Source organism: Pagrus pagrus, assembly GCF_965226575.1.
Source record: "Pagrus pagrus genome assembly, chromosome: 19".
NCBI lineage: Eukaryota > Metazoa > Chordata > Actinopteri > Spariformes > Sparidae > Pagrus > Pagrus pagrus.
The window spans coordinates 12345621-12365110 of NC_140203.1; the positions used below are offsets into that span (position 1 = coordinate 12345621).

General features: G+C 40.1%; 1 protein-coding gene across 1 annotated transcript; it reads left to right on the top strand.

Moving 5' to 3' along the window:
* Positions 1–513: 513 nt before the first annotated feature.
* On the top strand, positions 514–18868 carry tbx5a (T-box transcription factor 5a; the record flags this gene model as incomplete). The annotated part of the gene is made up of 8 exons (XM_084382701.1): positions 514–657; positions 1381–1475; positions 2854–2973; positions 3960–4107; positions 11339–11491; positions 14508–14599; positions 17030–17262; positions 18276–18868. The coding sequence occupies 8 exons, from the start codon at positions 514–516 to the stop codon at positions 18866–18868; spliced, it is 1578 nt and encodes a 525-aa protein (XP_084238827.1).
* Positions 18869–19490: the final 622 nt, after the last annotated feature.

Here is a 19490-nt window from a genome sequence, read left to right on the forward strand (position 1 = left end):
GGAACAATACAGCTCATGTCTTTTGTTTGGGGGGCATTGGAAAGGAAATCGCGTTTCCTAAAAGCGAATGTGCAGCCTTGTTCCCCTAAAATAAGTTGGTCACGGGCGAGATAGACCGTGCACAATTTCAAAAATATATTTGTCAGTAACCTGAAATGTTTGTGATAGGCATCCCGACACAAGCTGCCAAACTTTCAGCTTGTTGAAACAATGTAAAACACGCTCAATTGCATCGTGCTTTTAATCTGAAAGTCTTCCATTCCAAATCAAGGTCATGCGTAAATAACTTGTGCTTGTTTTTTGAGTGTAACTTGGTTTTTAAAGCTGATATTTCCGAGCTCTGTTAGCCTGTAAAACATATGGTGAAAAATAAAGTTGATCTGTGTGTAAACTTCTGTCTCTAACCATGTTTAAAAAAAAAAAAAAAAAAAAGTGAGGTCCAGTCCCTCTCACTGACATCTCTGTTTGGGTCTTGCAGCTGGGACAGTGTAAGCTCTCGGAGCTCCGGCGGTCATGGCGGACCAAGAGGAGACTTTTGGCCTTCAAAACTCTCCCGGTGGCTCGGATTCAAGGGAATTACCGAGCGATAATAAATCAGAGAAACAGAACGGGACCTCGAGCAAATCTCCATCATCACAGACAACTTACATCCAGCAGGTCAGTGTCGGTCAGTGTGAAGGTAGGCCCCACTCTCAGGCTGCTCAGCCGAGGACTAATGGGGGTCACACTCACGATAAAAGATGTTTATTATTCACCAGAACGTGCGCTTCATCCTCGACTCGGGTGTTAAAATACGCACGAAATCTTACAGAGAATGTGATAAAGTGATTTATCTAATTTAGCTTCTTTTACTTCTTCTGAAGTTTTTTTTTTTTTACTTTCTTTCATTCGATGTTTACTGTGTGCACAAATAAACTGACCTCAGAGAATTAATTTGAGAAGTGAAGCAACTTTTAAAAAAAATTTAAAAGAACTTTTCGCTCATTTTTAAGACTAAATTCCGAGAGGAATAAATTCTGTAGGAGAATAATGAACAAGGCGCTCTGACTGTGTGCATATTATTTATATGTGTGTTTGTATTAAGACAGAGAGACAGATCACAACCACATGTTAAATTAAGTGGTTCCACAGGGTTACACTGTCACTACATGCCCTGCATTATGTATTGTTTTGACTTTAATGTACAGCTGAGGGGTGCACAGTTTCTTGCATGGCTCTTGAATTTTTTTTAATCATATTTTTAAGACAGCAGGCGATTTAACTCAGGCGGCCTCACAGCCACGTTAGTGTTGCAGCAGTGCTTGACACCTCTGCGTAAAAAGTGTAATTGTTGCAGCGATGCTGTGCGCACCATGGGCACTGAGATGTTTTATTTTGAAGGGAATGGAGGGAATAAAGGTCTACTTGCACGAGAGGGAACTCTGGGCGAAGTTTCACGAGGTGGGGACGGAGATGATCATCACCAAAGCTGGAAGGTAAGAAGACAAACATAAAAATATTCATCATCATCATCATCATTGTTATTATTATTATTATTTAACACCTTTCCAGAGGATTGACTGCATGCACGGCTCCACGCAATTATAACACATGAATTATATGTAGGCCTGGATTGGAATTAAAATGTAGACTCACACTTGGCCGGGCTGGATTTTTTTTTTTTTTTTTCCTGCGTGGGGATTTTGGACATACGTGAGGAATGACAGAGAAAACACAGAGCATCTGGTGGACGCTTTAGAGGCTCTGCAACACCACGTGAGCGTAGCCTACATTTTAGTCTGGGTGGCCCTGTTGGGAAATGCAACAACTGCATCGAGCAACGAGAGAGAAAATCCAAAGAAGTGTCTCGGGTGTAAAATTCTGCTGAGTTGGAGACGTTTTTCTTTTTTTCTTTGCGCAATGTTTCTTAGAAAATAAGCGAAATTAAGTCATTTTAGGGGCATTTTTCGTTCATTTCTCTGTGTTGTGTGTGTGTGTGTGTGTGTGTGTGTGTGTGTGTGAGAGAGAGAGAGAGAGAGAGAGAGAGAGAGCAACACTTTACGCACGGACTGTACGTGTCACACTGCATCCAGTCAAACCAGTCGGTCCGTCGGCTGAGTGTGAACTTGACTGTACGCATCACGACCGATGGTGTGTGTGTGTGTGTGTGTGTGTGTGTGTGTGTGTGTGTGTGTGTGTGTGTGTGTGTGTGTGTGCGGCTCTGTTATGAATGATGAATATTAACAGTTGAACGCGGCCACATTTCACTGTACAGTTGTTTTCTCACAGCTGCATAAAGTCTCCATTATACTCCCGTCAGTCATTTCACTCCTGTTTCTGGCGTGAGCTGATATTACACAGCATCCCCCCCTCCTCCTCCCCCCTCTCCCTCGTCCTCTGGCCCTTCCCTTCCACTCGTGAGACTAACTTACTAAATTATGTGTTTTTTTTTCTTCCCTGCAGTGTGACAGCTACCAAATATCCAAATGATTTACTCGTCGGACGCAGCAAAGATCTGGCCCGCGCTGAAAAACGTTTTAAAACGCAGACCTGACGCCCTGTCCCGTCCTCAAACTAGTCCGTCCCTCTCCAAACCAAACAAAAGCTTTTATTTGACATTTTAAACCACCACACGCGAGCTGACCGCGTGCATTGTAATTTTGTTTGCAAGAAGAAAAAGTCAAAACGCTTATTCTCTATTTTGTAAAAGTTTGTGTTTGAAAACGGCTAAATTTGGATTTGAATTTCAGTGACTTCTTCCACAGAGCAGAGGCCCGTGAAAACGCACCACACTCTATTTCTGTGGATGCAGCAGCCTCCTTGTTTCCTCAGTTTGAGCGCAATAAACTGTGTTTTTTGTCCCTTTTTTTACAGGCGAATGTTCCCCAGCTTCAAAGTGAAGGTCACGGGATTGAACCCCAAAACTAAATATATTCTCCTGATGGATGTCGTTCCTGCGGATGACCATCGATACAAATTCGCCGATAACAAATGGTGGGTAAAATATTTTTATCTTGAGGTTTTTCTTGAATTTTACGCGCGCAATAATGAGGGTCATTGTTTTGTGTGAGTGGCTTGTGTTGAAGCCACTCTCTCTGGAGTTTATACTCCGGCAGGAAATTTTATATTGTTGTCCTGATGGACGAGAATCGGAAGTGGACATATTAATTCCCCGAGAATTATGAACTGTGTCTTTTCTAACGCTTGCCAAGAAATGTAGTCAGCAGGGAGACATGTTTCTGCCGGAGCTGACTTTTCAGCGCTGAATGAACGTTAATGACTGTTCCTATAGCTTCACCAGCCTATAGGCTATGTGCGCATCGCAACAAGGCTGTCTTTCACCAAACATTGCTATTTGTTTAGTGTAATGTCGATCTCCCTAACCTTGGTGAGGAATGTCTTGTTTGGGTCAGCGCCTCTCAATGAGGGGTTCCTCAAAGAGGATAATCACATGCCAATACTGCCGATAATGACCTGTCCAAAGCATGTCCTGGAACTAATTCTCCTCTTGATCTAACGATGTTGGAAAACAATGGCTACCAGCTCTAATTTGACCTCCTATAATACAAAACCCACTTCCCAAACTATTATAAACAATGCACGGTGGCACCGGGGGTCACGTTTTTGTTCTGTTTGACTTAAAGAAGCGAAGTTTTGACAGAGAGGTAAACGAGCGTCCTGGTGGCCTCTGAGGCAAGTGCGTAAAAATGAGATTCTTATAGAGTAAATTCCAGTAGCTGTAGAAGTTAGCAAGAGTATCCTCCTATTGTTTCTGAATTTTAGTTAATTTTTTAAAAAGATTTTCCTTGAAATAAGTTGCATTAAATTCAGATATTCCTGTGCGTAATTTCCAAATGTTTATACTGAAATAATAGCCCGCAGATGTTGTGGAAATGTCGACTAATTAACATTTAACACCAAGAAAACTGCTGGCACATGAGTCCAAGGTGTAACAGTGTGACTGTGTTGCTGTGATCCAGGTCTGTGACCGGGAAGGCAGAGCCCGCCATGCCCGGCAGGCTCTACGTCCACCCGGACTCCCCGGCCACCGGCGCGCACTGGATGAGGCAGCTCGTCTCCTTCCAGAAGCTGAAACTGACCAACAACCACCTGGACCCGTTCGGACACGTAGGTGCCTAGGCCTATCATCCCTACTATTTAACCCCGTGTCTGTGTGTCTGTCCATGCTGTTATTAATAACCCGCTGCTGCTCTGATCCAAGTCCAGGATATTTTGTTTGCGCATTTGTTGTGTTGCTCAGTGGCACTTCAGCAGGGAGGGTTGTTACGGACACGCGGCCTTTCAGGCAGCTTTTTTTCTTTCCTTGTTTTACCTTTTACAACAAATGCTGGTTTCCACTGATGGTCATTGATAAATGTTTGCTTTCCTCGATTCATTTCAAAACTTCGCTCTGCGTTTCTTTGTGAATTTTCGAAATTGGGCAAATCATTTGCGTCAAGACAGATCTGAATGTTATTATTATATTATAATTATAATATAATAATAATAACAAGTATAATTATTATTATTATTATTATTATTATTATTATTATTATTATTATTATTATTATCATTATTATTATTATTCAAAACGTGTGACTACCTACTTTTAAAACCCATTTTAAACAGTTTAAAGTTTATTTTTCGTGTTTCTGTTGAGACGTTTTGACAATATATTTTTAATTAAATAAAACTGTATCATATATTCACTCAGCTATTGCGCCCTGCACTTTAAAGGTTATTTTCCTCCTTTAATTGTGAAGAAAAAATATCCACTTTCTTTTAGACAAACAGTGATGTGGATGGTTTGGCACCATTAAAGCTTAATGTTGCTTGTAGAATATGCTTTAAACATTTAACAGTCACGCCCTCAGTTCTCCAGCATCAGGCCTTATAAACTCACTGACCCTGAGAGGTTTTGGTTTTGCTATTAAGTTTAATTTATTCATTGGACAAACAGTATGTAGGCTGAAGTAGTATTTAAAAAATCAAATTAAAGAAACTAGTAAGTTGTAACTATTTTGTTTTGTCACGTATTTTTGCTAATTTATTATTTCGTGTTTTGGTCTTTGAATGTTTGATTTTCAAACTTTCATTATTTATTTTCTAGTCTTTTATACAACCAAAATGGAAAAAATCTGTCTCTTCAATAAAAAGAGAAACAGAACACAGTTTATTATCCTTGCAGAGTTTCCTTGAAGCTTGCTGGTGTTGCACAGTTAATTAAAAAGTGTAATGCAAATGATAGTTTTAAGTGTTTGAGCTTCAAAAATTCAAAGAAAATATCAACCTCTTTTTTTTAATTGTCAGGGAAAGGATATATGATTTTTTTTTTAATGAATAAGCTATGGATTGATCGTCTTTATTAAAATATCTTTGTGTAAATTCTTTATTAAAAGCACAAGTAAACCCAGAACAGATGAGTTAAAAGGACAGGATATTGGTTCTTCCGACAGTAAATTATAAACAAATTTTTAAATTAAATAATGTCTGATGTTCTTTTGAAAAACAAGAACCAGGGAGGTGATTTTGAGGACATGTTTTTTTTTAATCCATCCACGAGAAATACATGAATAACTGCTTTGATAATGTGAATTTACATTTTAAACAACGTAAAATGCAAACAACGTACAGCCCGACTCCTCACAATATAAACAATGTATAATAATGTATCATAGTATAATTGGAGAAAACCTCAACTGTTGATTCTGATTCAAGAAAATCAACCGAATCTCGTCCGTCTGCCAAACGTTGATGTTAAAGTTGGAACAACATGTTTCGGTTCCAGCGTCCTGGAACCTCTTTGGTTCTTTTCGTTGCCCAGGTTTATTATAGCACCCCCTAGATGCATTAAAGTTGCAGACCTCCTGGAAGTCTGCTTTCATAAGTATAGGGGAACAGTTGGGCACTTTTTAGCAAAACGGAAAGAGGCAATTGCACCCCCACCCCCCTCTCACCAGTGAGGGACTGTATGGTACCCATTTCCTAACTTTAACTCCTCATTATTCTACACTCACTATCTGGCCCGGGGCTTTTGTGATTCCTGTCTTACCCAAAACAGAGAACACAAACATCACTTACTTCATCAACAAATGGGCCTGTTGGCGGCAGGTTTTCATAAAATTTAACTTGATGGGCACATTGAGGCCAAATTGATGTCTTGTTGTAGAAACAGAATAATTAGCCTTCTTACTAATAGGGCCCGGTCATTAAAGGGAAAAAAAAACAATTACGAAGTCGGCAAAAGGTACATCAAAAGCTGTTTTGTTTATAAGGAAGTGAGGTTAATGCTGAGGAAAAACACAAGAATTTAAATTAAGATGACATTATTAAAATAATGATTATAGGTGTTTAACTGATTTAAGTTCAAATCTGTAGTCAAGTTTAATAATAAGATGCACTTAAGTTGTTTTCCATGAATATATGTCAATAAGAGGCAGCACTAAAACATGCAGTCTTGTTCGTGATAATGTTTGATTTATTCTAATTATCATGACCATTAAACACAGACTGAGAATAATGTACACAGCCACAGGTATTCAGTTTGATTGTGATTCTAATAATGAGACTCTTTTTCACTTAATCATCTATGTTTTATTATCCAAGCATAAAAAAACAAAACAAAAAAAACATGCATATGTATTTCTACAAACACGAGCCACTATCTGTCCACATGGCACCTATAATGATTGTTGCCCTGCCAAAGCCCAGCTGGTGAAGTGAAACTGGAGCTCAGTCGGAATGTGAGCAGTGTTGTAAACTTGGGGTTAAAGTACATTTTTGATTGGTTGCAGTGGTTCTTGGCTCGCCCTCTTTCGTGCTGGGAGACAGCACCCTGGGATTCATAAATGAAACGCTGGTGGCTGGCCAGAAACATATTCCATCAGCTTGTTGGTCCAGCTGGTTGAAATAACCTGTGGATGATTTATAATTACTAGCAGGGAGACATGAGACCAATGTTGCTGATGTAGATTGGAGCGGGTTAAGATGGACCGCCTGCAGCAGTCATGAATAGAAATGTCTGGTTAATTAGACGCACGTCAGCGGGCCGAGCAGGGCCGAGCTCTCCGGCTCCGGACTGTTGTGAAGAAGTCTGAAGCTTTAGTGTGTTTGTGTGAAGTTAAGTGTGCAGCTCTGCTGTTTATTCAAATGAAACCATATTTGTGCAGCAACAACTTGTTGCCAGGATTACATTTTTGAATAGGATAGTGTGTCTGTTTTCTTTTACAACTGTATTTTTATTGATGTTAAGTTGACTTCAGTATCACTGGGTCTCTCTCTGCAAACACAATAGGGTGTTTCAATGGCATATGTAATGAGTTACATCTTAATATTTCTCAATATATGATATATTGATCACATCTTATGTGATGGGTTCAATTTCTCCATGCAATTTATTTCATTGACAATTACATTCTAATCGTGGAAAATGTGTTTTCATGGTATTTATTTATTGTACACATGCATGTTAAGACCAAGAACAGACCAAAGTAACTAAATACATTTACTCAACTACAGTATTTTAATACAATTTTGAACAACTTGTAGTCGAGTCTTTACATTTACACTTTAACTTCATTACATTTAATAAGGAAAAGTACTTTTTTTAATCAACTACATTTCTTGGACAGTTACATCACAGTAGTTACTCCACAGGTTAAAGCTGCTGTAGACATTGTCCTCACTTGAGAGAACTTCCTGTCAGTTTTGCATTTAGCAATCTCCTCCCTCCTCTCTTCATCACCACATGAACTCGGAAGTCGTCACCAGACATGACAGCAGACAGGAGTGTCCCGCTCTCTGGACCGCCTCTTCATGGGGTTCTCTGTCCTGATTGGATAAAGTGGGCAGGGATACCAGAAATTTTATTTTAAGAGACATGAGTTACCAACCAAACACTCTGTAACAACGATTACTGTTGGAACACGGAGCTATTCAACACTTACTTTAATAAAGATATATAACGTACAGCAGCTTTAAGATTCAAGCAGAAAACGTGATTGGCTCGTGAAATATGCTACAATTCTCAATTAAACTATCCAACAGGATAAAAGTTGCATACAGAAGCTCCATCTTGACCAAATGCATCAATTAAATGCCGCTAACTGAATGCATCAGTCATCATAATTCATATCATGTACTGTATATAATAATACAACACACTGGAAGGGGTCATCCTGTAAAATAAATATTTTTTTATAGTGTTCAAATTTTACTTAAAGATCCCCTCCACACGTGTATGAAAGCACACATATAAACTCTCTATTGTGTGTCTGACATTGTTTTTGCAGAAAAAAGTCAAATTACCACAGCAAGATCCTTAAAATGGCACCCACTCCTTCTCCCTCATTAATAAATCCAGAATATATGAGTATGCAAACATTTCTCATTCTACGAGTCTGACTGCTGAACACAACGTGTTTTCTACATCAGCGTAAAGTCCGTAGTCAGTGTATGTGTACCCTGAGTATTGGACCAGGATCAGCCGCCACACTATTTGTGATGTCACAAATCCTGCTCGAAAGCCCGCCTCTTCAAGTCAGATTTGAAATGAGCACAGAAACAACTTACATTTTTGAGCAGTGAATGTGAAAACAGCCTTCTGCATGAACATCTTTTCTACACAGTGAAGCTCAAACATTCAACTGTAGGAAGAAGAAGAAGAAGAAAAGCACATGTTTGACTGGAGGAGACTTTAAGTGAAACTTTACACGCAGTATTACATCGAGGTATTAGTAAAAGGTGCAAAAACTTCTCAAACCACCGCACTGGTGCTACTTTGGCCTCATTGTTACAGATTAAACTAACAAAATAGTTTCTGTATTTTGAATTCCTACAAAAATCATTTGTTTGTGTCTCAGGTTTCGTACCGAGCTGCACTTTCTTGCTTTGATCTCCTCCTCAACTTCTGGAATATTTCTCAGTGTTATTTGTCTCCCGCCCTCGGTTCGCTCCTGCACTCGTCTCCCTGTCTTCCCACACATGTTTTGGCCAGGAGGGTGGAGTGTGAGGATCGCACTGTTTATACTTGAGTGGCAGTGTGCGATGAGCAATAGATGATGGTGTGTACAAAGCCTGCTAATCCCGAGGCTCGGGGAAACTCTCTGATGTGGTGGAACTTGAAAGCAGAGGGCAGCGGCTCGGGACCCAGAGTGATCCCTCACTATCATTAAATACTATCATCCAGGGGCGGGAGGGGGAGGGGGGGCAGAGATACAGACAGGGACCCAGGCAGGGCAGCGGCTGGGCCGGGGAGACGAGGCGTGTGCTGGGGCCCCAGTGGGTGGTCTCTACACCCCTGCCCCCACAACATACTGGACTTTGGGATCCCACAGTCAGTGGAGCGTGCTCTTTTACCCGGTGAAATGTGCATTTAGATATTTCCACGCAACTTCTAACGTGGCAGACATTTTTAGCTTCCGCACTGAAGGGGCTTGTTGTCGTGGTTTGTCCCAGTCGTCGGCGTATCTCTGCAGACCTCAAGTGAATCCATTAACGAATGCATGCATGGGAAAAATGTTTTGTGTCACCCACTTCTTCTCTGCACTTTGCTCGGATAGTTTTGAGAAGCTTCTTCGTGGCGCCTCGAAGCCTCAAATGAATCCCAACAGAATGCTTGCGCTGCTTGATAGTTTGGGACATGCGGTCAAGAGCATTTTTAATTTGCAAGGGACCAAAACAATCCCAGGATTTTGCTTTTCTCAACCTGAGACTTTTGGTGAAACTATTCCCAACTTAGATCCAACTATGCAGCCTCGTAACCCTTCCCTGCAGATAGTTTATTTATGGTAGATTGTAAAAATTGTAAAAGCAGAGTTTCCATCTCCAAGGCATCCAACCCTCACTGATATTTTCTGCACAGGGTCAGTGCTATCTCCCATTAAATCATCCTGCATCCACACTGTGCATGGCAGGCAGTTTAAACACACTTTCAGCCCAGTTTCTGCCCATTGCAAAAACCTATCGCACCATGAAATGAGATCAGGTTCAGCTGGATATTGATAATGGATGACTGTTGTATCCTATGTAAGCCCCTATGGTTCACTTGGCTCTAAGAAAGGACTTGGGGTTATGTTATGTTTAATGCTACAGGAGGGCGATCCCTTGTCTCTCCTCATGCTGGCAGTGAAAGGCAGGTACAAAAACAAGCTTTAAGATAACAGAGTGGGAATGCCTGTGGGACAGAGAGGTGGGGGTAGGTGGGCGAAAAAAGGAGAGGGGGGGTATTAAGTGGAGGGGAAGGGAGAAATACAGCTGTTTTTTTTTTTAATCTTAAGATATACATGGATCTGATGACAATAAAAAACCATTAGATCTGCTCCAGGCTGATGACCGTGTCCCCCTCGCTCCGTCAAAACAATTAGACTTAAGACCCACGGATGAGGGGGCCTCAAAAGAGAAGTTCAAGGCTCAAGTTCAGCTGTGCGGACCGCGTCTTAATGTCGCCAAGCTAGCCACCGGTAGTAGCCATCAGTTAGCACGAACTAGGTTAGTCAGGTTAGGAGAGGGGCGACAAGGGAAGGGCTTGTGTCAGCCTATTATCCTCCTGGGACTGCTCATCTATCCTGCGTGACTACTGGGGAACAGTTATTGTAATGTAGGGAGTTAATGGAGTCTCAGTCTGACCTTTAGTTCTTTTAAATTAGAAGAAACAGTCATATAGCCTCCTGAAAAAAATTAATAAGGGTGCATGTGTCCCGATTTTATTTGAATATTTACGAAAGCAATAAAGCGTTCATTAGATTTCGTAGTGCCATAAAAGTTTTACCTTTAGTTGACAAGTAATGTCTGCCACAGAAAGTTTTTTTTTTTTTAAAGTTCTGCTTAATTTGATCTATTTCCCATCAGCGAGATTAATTAAGTATATTGCTTCAATCTGAGTAGCTGGCGAGCATTTTCTTGTTTTTTTCCACCACTAATGTCTGAATTCATACACAAATTATGGCAATAAAATGGCTTCATTTCTGCATTAGATCGCTCCACATTACTTTCATCTTTGCAGTTTGCATTTCATTTCAGTCCTTAATGTAATAGATAAATACATAGAGTGCTAGAGCTGAGCCTTAAGATGTATTGCGACATGCTCACCACACAAATTCAAGAAAATGTGGTAGTTGGGCAACTAAAAAGCAATTAAAAGAAAAAGAGAAAGTTAATGTTCATGCAGTCAAAACTGATTTAATGTTTTTCTCCTTCTTTTTTGCATTGCATTACTTTGTCAAAGTAACTTTGGCTTCACTTTTTATTTTGACTTTTTCTTCAGAGGAGTGTGAATCTAATTCTGGGTGTTTTAGCAGCTTTTCTCTGTGATAACATGTAATCAAGTTTTTCACGCTGGTCTCTTTCTTCTTTCCCTCAGATCATCCTGAATTCGATGCACAAGTATCAGCCGAGGATCCACATCGTGAAGGCGGATGAAAACAACGGCTTCGGCTCCAAGAACACGGCCTTCTGCACTCACGTCTTCCCCGAGACGGCCTTCATTGCGGTCACGTCCTACCAGAACCACAAGGTGAGTCCTGCATGGAGGAGGTTTCTTTTGGATGCGTCTATTTTTTGTTATTGCAGTGTGGTGACTTTAAATTCACAGCGCATTTTATGAGGCTATTTCTTTTTAACAAACGTGGCAAGGAAGGAAAACACTGAGGAAACGCAAACAGAGGAAAGTCAAGTAAAGGAAAGTAAGAATTAAAAAAAACACACAAGTGGTCTATTGAATTTTGCGCACGGAGAAAATGAGAGGCGCGGTTCCCTGTGAGGTTTAAGTAAAAGCCTTGTCACTGTCAGCTGAAAATCTCCGATATCACGCCGAGGCACTGACAGACGAGGGAAAACTTCAGATACCCGACCAGACGACGTCTGACCTCAAGAGACTTCTTCCAAGTTACAGGCCCGCGGCGCGCTGCAGAGAGAGACGAGCTGCAGATAAACACAGGATCCACCCTGGCGTCAGTGCGCGACATCCTCAGGAGGGTTACCTCTAAAGAAAACCTGCACAACAACACAGGAAAAACAGCGGAGTACAAGGATAATCATATTATTATTATTATTATTATTATTATTATTATTATTATTATTATTATTATTACAGTTGTTGTTGTTGTTGTTGTTAAATAATAATAGTAAATAATAATAATAATAATTCGTTATGCAACCAAGTTAGTGCGAACTTCCACGACTTTATGAGCACTTTTAAACAGTTTCTGCAGATTATTTAATTTAAATTTGAGGGTTTTTTGAAAGTTAATTTGACATTTAATAGCAGAAAAAAAAACTGGAGTTCATTAACTTGATTACAAATTTGATAGATTAGCGTTTGGCTCCCAAATTAATGGATTGCCGCTTAAGGCTTCTTTTTTTATTCAAATTGCTCTGCGCCTGTTGCTGAGATTTGCGCAACTTTGAAGTGTAGTTTGATTTAAAATTAATATATATATTTCATTTAATCGTTTTAAATCTATACTTCTATTTTCTTTTTTTTCTGTTTTGCATCCTCTCTGTTAGTTTTCTTGCGGTCCGTTACAATCATTTGTAACGTTAATAAATATTAAATTAAAATTGTTTTGCTTGAGAATATAAAAGCTGAAAAAAACTGCAAGATTTTTATTTTTATACTTTTACTCACCAGTTTAGAAAAAGGTTGTTTATAATAACATGAAATAAGAGTTTTCTTCAGGCCGGGCAGCCTCACTTGCGTGTCAAGCCTTGCAGAAATAAAACTCAGTATTTACTCTGCGCAAATTTCTGGGAAAGAAAAACAAAAACAAAAAAACCTGTGGAATACAGATATGTGTAAACAGCGTCTGTTTAACATCATTTAACCACGCACGCAGGCCTATATGTTTTTAGTTTGGGGAATAAGGGAGAAAAGGGGCGAAAGCTCGTAATGTCCCCGCAGCCAATCCCAAGTCTCCGCGCTTTCTGGGAACAGGAAGCGCAAATGACCGACATGCTGTAGAAACCATTCATTATTTCCAAACATCTTATTGGGGGCTGAGATCGTAACCCCGGGGCTAATTATTTGGGGCTTTCCAGACCTGCAGAAAAAACAAGCATTTCTGATTTCCAGGCGCTTTTACCACCACAACTGTCTAATCAAACACTCCTAACATCTGCCAAAGCAATATGTGCTGCAGGCAGGCAGGCAGGCATGTGTCCAATTCACCTGTTAGACTCTCAGCTAATGAAAGTGGTCAAGGTCTCTGGTTTCAAGTCTTTGTCGTTAATTAAAACACGTCTCCAAAGTGTGTTTTCTGAAATAATATGTTTTTTTTTTCTTTAAGAATAAAAAAAAAAAGAGCTTTTTTAATAAATCTTATTTTAAGGTACTTCACTTCTTGTAGCTAAAATAGCCCAAAGCATCTGGAAATATGTTTATATAGGCCTCAGTTTTTTGTTTGTTTTTTTTTAATGAGCGTAGTTTGGATACAGTCTTGTAAAAAATGTGCAGTCTTTGAAGCCGTGAATGAATTTTGTCTGATTGTCTAGAGTCTGTTTTCATATTATTTTTTAACAATATTCATATTCTCCTCTCTGATCATTTCCACCCTCCAGTCAGCCTCTAATGTGTCTTGCAAAATATGTTATTTTCTTCTCCTATAAACTGGACTGAGGCTATCACTTTGGAGCGGGTGATTGTTTGTCTAGCTGTATTTCTTCTTGGAACGCCCGCAGAGGGTAACAGGAGTTCAACAGGACCCTGAACTTTTTTCTTATACTAGAGATGAAACAATATATAAACGCTCTGCCAGGCTGCGAGTATTAACAAGAAGCTAGCGAAGTGTCACACGAGAGATTTTACAAGGTTTTGGGGGGAAAGTGTCAGCCAGCGTGCAGACAAACCTCCAGTCTTGTCAGAGAGCTGGAAGCACACGAGAGCTGCCAACTAATTACCTGCCAGAAACCACTGCTCATGAGAGGGATATCCCTGGATTGTGTTTAACCTCTTTGGGATTAACGGACTATTTCGGGGTGGCTCTCTGCATTCAGTTTGTCCGATATTTACAAAGACGTTTCAAGCAAAATATTATGAATCGCTTTATTTGCATCTGTCAAGCAACGTGCCAACTATCTGCTAAGCTTTGAGACCATCAGTTGTAACATTATAAATTCTGCAATGAAAATATGTCAAATTGGGACTTGTTTTTATTGAGTTGTTTAGCTTCGGTTCCCTAAAAGCATCTTAGGTTTCTGGAAATGTATTCTTCCATTCTCTTGGGTAACTTGTGAGCAGTTAGACGCATCCAAGAAGATTACCAAAATCCAAACATGCTGTAATGTTGTCATCATACGAGCCTCAAGCTGTAAAATACTTGTCTATTGATACATTTAACAATCTAAGCTGCTGTGTTTTAGGACAAAAAATATGATGCACATGTGTGCTGATTTTAATTGGAGCCCATGTGACTTTTTAAAATACTTGAAGATTTTGTAATGAAGTGATCTGGCCAGCGCAGCAAATGGTTTTGGGTTGTTTTTTTTTTTTATTGCACATCATGTTGCTAATTAAGTGTTTTTGCTGTTTTAAGATAACCCAGCTGAAGATTGAGAACAACCCGTTTGCGAAAGGCTTTCGTGGGAGCGATGACATGGAGCTGCACCGGATGTCCAGAATGCAAAGGTAGTTAAAGAAAACGTTTGTAAAAATTGATTCTGATTCATGGAAACACTGACACAAACCGAATGATGTCAGATAAGTAGATAAATGTTGCATGGATTACTGACATCCTGGCCACACTGTCACTTAACAAGCCCTAACTTTAATCCTTCAATCATCCAAATGCGAGCCAGTTATGAGTGTTATTTTCAGTGAGTTTTATTTTCAGTGATGTAAGTGTAGTTCTTGATCTGCCGCCAGTTTTCATGCTGAAGACTTTTATGGCTGATCTGGCAGAACCTCTGAAACACGACTGCAACATCTTCCTTCCACACAGCTCCCTCCACCAGGATGTTCCAACTGCTTATACGTCTGCTGCATGTGTGTGTGTGTGCCTGTGTGTGTGCATGTGTGTGTTGGTATCGCTCGGTCCGGCAGCCAAGGCAGAACACGACCACATTGCTCTCTCTCCCTCTTTTTCTCGATTATTCAGTCCAGATGAGGGATGGAGCATGCGTCCGTACTGCGTGGAAAACACATTTTCAAAGGAGAAAATCTGGTTTTGAAACTCACAAACCCACCCACCCCACCCCCTCCTTTGTGCATTCAAACGTAGAAATCCCAAATCAGGAGAAAAAGCTGGAAAAGCTGTTTTCCACAAGGTGCTAAAATCCTACCTCCTTCCCACAACCTTCACTCTGAGCCACAGAGTAAAGTCTTTAATTAAGCATTTCAGATTAATGTCATGGAGGAAAATCCCAGGAAATCAAGGAGTGCATTTCTGTACTTTCAAGTCGTTTTAAGAGATTGCACACTTGATTGTATCAGACGCACGTTAAGTTACTTTAAGTGGGTGCATGCCACAGTTTAATACGACATTTTTGAGTGAAATGCATTTTACCTATCCAAACTTGTGTAGAGCACGCTGGAGAGTCCCAAACCACAACATCCATCTTACATGCCATTGTCCAATCCTACCGATTACAGTAAGCTATGTGCGTCTGCTCTTGGTTACATTTTGGGGGGGAGAGCTTATTGCAAAACCAGGTCACTGTTTCAACTGAGGCGATCCCTGAAATCAAAGAAGCAAAAGTAGCAAAATGATCTATTGATGGATCCTGTGGATTAATAGGAGTGAAATGCACACTGGAAAGGGTTTTTTTTTCCCCCGAGGAGTGTCTCTCTGTGTGTCCTAAGTGGGTTTTATTCACTGATGATGGATGTCATCAAGTACAAATCTCAAACTGCACAGAATCAAACTATTAATATTGTCATTTTTTCAAATAAACCATTCATAGCGGCGTAATACTTTACAATAAGGGACACAAAATATTGAGTAGTCACTGGAAAACAAATGAAGAACTATTTGCAACTAATGAGCAACTCTTTATTCAATTTTATTGAGTAGCTAATGATTACTTAATGATTACTTAATTAAGAAATGAGTGAGGAATTAATCAGAAACAACTTGATAATTGATGAAGTCAGCATGTAAGTAAGTAACTAAATACTCCCCTAATTAATCCCAATCTGAGACAAAATAGTAGATATAGTAGATCAAGTGTTAATGAATCATTAAAGTAGCGCTATGTAGTTTAGAAATTAAAAGTCAGAATTGTCATATTTATAATATTAATTAGGTAATAATACAAACAGAAATGTTATATTATATTCTTCCTATAACTGAATAAACAAGCTGTTCTCGGAGGACAATAAGAACACTGTTTAAAGCTAGAAAGATGGCAGGGTCCGCCACATATAAACAAAGTAAAACAGTATGAAATTGTGTTGTCCCTTAAGGTCAGTTTGTCTATTCAGTTTATTCAGTCATGAAAACGAAGAGAGTTTGTTTATTTAATTTGTTTAGGCATAAAAATATATATATCATAAATATCTGTGAGTCGATCTTACCAATCACTTTCTTCACGGGTGGTTCCTGACTCGTAACCACCCGTTGAACAACACAAAACTAGTAATGACTGTGACATCACTAATTACTTAAACATTAATTACTGTTTTTGCACAACCCATGTAGTGAAACATAATATTGAGTAGTTACTAATTAGTCCCTCATTACTTCAACATCATCTTCCGATTACCTCCCTTTTTGTCCCTTCAAGTGAAGTGGTGCATCGTTAGTGAGGAATGAATAATTACTTCACGAGTACCTGTCCATAAGTTAACAAGTCTCATTTTCTCTTTTGTTCCTGATTTTTTCCTCACTTGTTTCTAAATTAAGTAATTATTTGCTCCTCTATAAAATTGGAATACGTGTCACTCATTAGCTAATGGTTAATTAGCAGTTATATCCTCATTTGTTCCTAATTTGTTCCCTCGTAACTACAAAATAGGTGATTTTACATGTGCTGTATAATATTTTGGGGGGCCAAGTTCAGATAATTACTAACAAATGTATTTGGCTGTTTGTGTGTGTGTGTGTGTTCCTGCACATAGTACCAAGGAGTATCCAGTAGTGCCTCGCAGTACAGTGCGCCAGAGAGTGGGCTCCAGCCAGAGCCCATTCAGTGGAGAGGTCCAGGGCATGGCCACCCCGAGCACCCTGAGCTCCCAGTACTCCCAGTGTGAGAACGGGGTCACGAGCACCTCACAGGACTTGCTGCCTCAGTCGGGCTCCTACCCCCTGCCACACGAGCACGGCCAGGAGTACCATTGCATCAAGAGGAAAGGTAGGATGTGAACTCTAAAAGGATGAATGTGTTCGCTCCGATGTATCAAGAAAACAGATTAATGTTAATGTCTTTGTAAGATGATGACCCCGTTTCATTAATTGGGTGTTTGCAGTCACATGATTTTGATTGTGAGTGGTAAGCAGAGTGGACCAGATTGAGGGAAATTAGTTAGTTATCGTTGCTACATGTTGCTGTTCTGAGCTACAAACTCCAGCAAAGGAAATAAACATTAACTTGAATGTTACAAAGTAAGGAAACAGTTAACACTACATATTAGCCACAAAGTTTTGAGAGTTTGTATTAGTGCTTCCTCATACATCACTTCCTGCCCTCCATCTGCAGTTTGTACCATGGCAATGGATTGACATGACATCATGTGCAAACAAGCTATGGGATACATATGCAAATACACATAACCACGAACAGCCCATCAAACAGTTAGCGATAAGTGAGAGTCACATATGTTGTACATTTTATAATATCTTCTTTATATATGGACAAACTATGTGTTTTTTCATGACAACTTTTACACAGACTTTAAACAAATCTATGCTAAATTTGTATTTATTATTTATAACAATTAATTATAATGTAAATACGCCTGAATTTTCCACGGTTTTGTGTATGCTAGCACATGCTTATATTATGTTTTGTACAAGTAAAATAAAAAATAACAGTACACAGTGCAGAAACAAGTAATGGGGGTGGAGTGGCTGAGACAATATTCACTCTATTACAAGACACTGTACCATCACAATGATTTTGAAGCTGTTATTTCAAGGTAAAAAAGTTACATAATGTTGCTTTAAAAGTGCAAATATGTAAAATACTTGATTGCTGAGTATCATGACACTTTGGGTTGGTGGCAGCCTGACCTGCCAACCCAAAGCATTGGTATTTGATAACTATCAACTATCTTTCTCCAGAATCACCTTTGGCACCTTTAATATAATTTAATAATTTTAACACTGTAGGAACGCTGTTCTTTAACTGTGTAATTCTGCCTGCAGTGGAGGATGACTGTCACTCAGGTGAGCACAGCTATAAGAAGGCCTATCTGGAGAGCTCGTCCAGTGAGGAGGATCATTACTACCGTCCTGTTGGCTACGCCCAGAGCCTTGGCCTGGCCGGAGGGCCCTACCGCAGTGAATCCAGCCAGCGGCAGGCCTGCATGTATGCCAGTGCCTCGCAGGGCGCGGAGCCTGTTCCTAGTTTGGAGGACATCAGCTGCAACACTTGGGCCAGTGTTTCACCCTATGGGAGTTGCTCCGTCACCACCATGCAGCCAATGGAGCGGCTGCCCTACCAGCACTTCTCCGCTCACTTCACCTCAGGGTCTCTGGTGTCCAGACTTGGCGGGGTCGGGGGCCACGCCTCTCCGCAGCTGGGCGATGGCCATCACGCTGCCATGTACCAGAGCTCCATGACCCACCAGACTCTCGGCCGCCAGTGCAGTCCTGGGGCTGGGATCCAGTCACCGACAGCTGGCCTACAGGGAAACGAGTACCTCTATACACACGGCATACCACGTACGCTATCGCCACACCAGTACCACACTGTACATAGTGTCAGCATCATGCCAGAGTGGAACGAGAACAGCTAAAAGGGCTTTTTCACATTCAACAGATACAAATATTAAAGGAAAAGAAGAAAAAAGGACCAAAACAAGGCAGGGTTTAGATGAATTTATATTTATATTTTTAGAGGACATGTTGCTGATCATCTTAATGTGATCAGTGTTGGTTCACTGACAACAGTGGATATTTGTAAGACTGTGTTGGGCAGGAAGGCAAGCATCTTATCACTTAATTTGTCGTGACAGCATCTGCACTTATAAGCAAATATCATGAACATGAACAAACAGGAGCTGGACCAGAATATACACAAAGACTGCTCAAGTGCAGAGAAAGTGAGCACAGTGGAAATTCAGACACTGAACAGAAGAAGACAAGTACTTCAGATGCTTTGCCAGCAGTCCCCAAGTTGATCGTGTTCTTGTGTGCTGGTGTTTTTTGGATGTCATTGTATCAGAGTGAATATGTTTTCATTTTTCTTTAACAAGTACAAAACTCTTGTTCTGTACTCATGTCCCGAAATCGCGTAAAAAAGGACGCCTGTCTTCTGTCACAATATCCTGAGTTCTCATTTTCTTCAATGTTTTTGTAGTTAACAACTTACTTTATAGTCAAATTGCTATAAGTTAAAAAATGAAACAGCAGATGGGA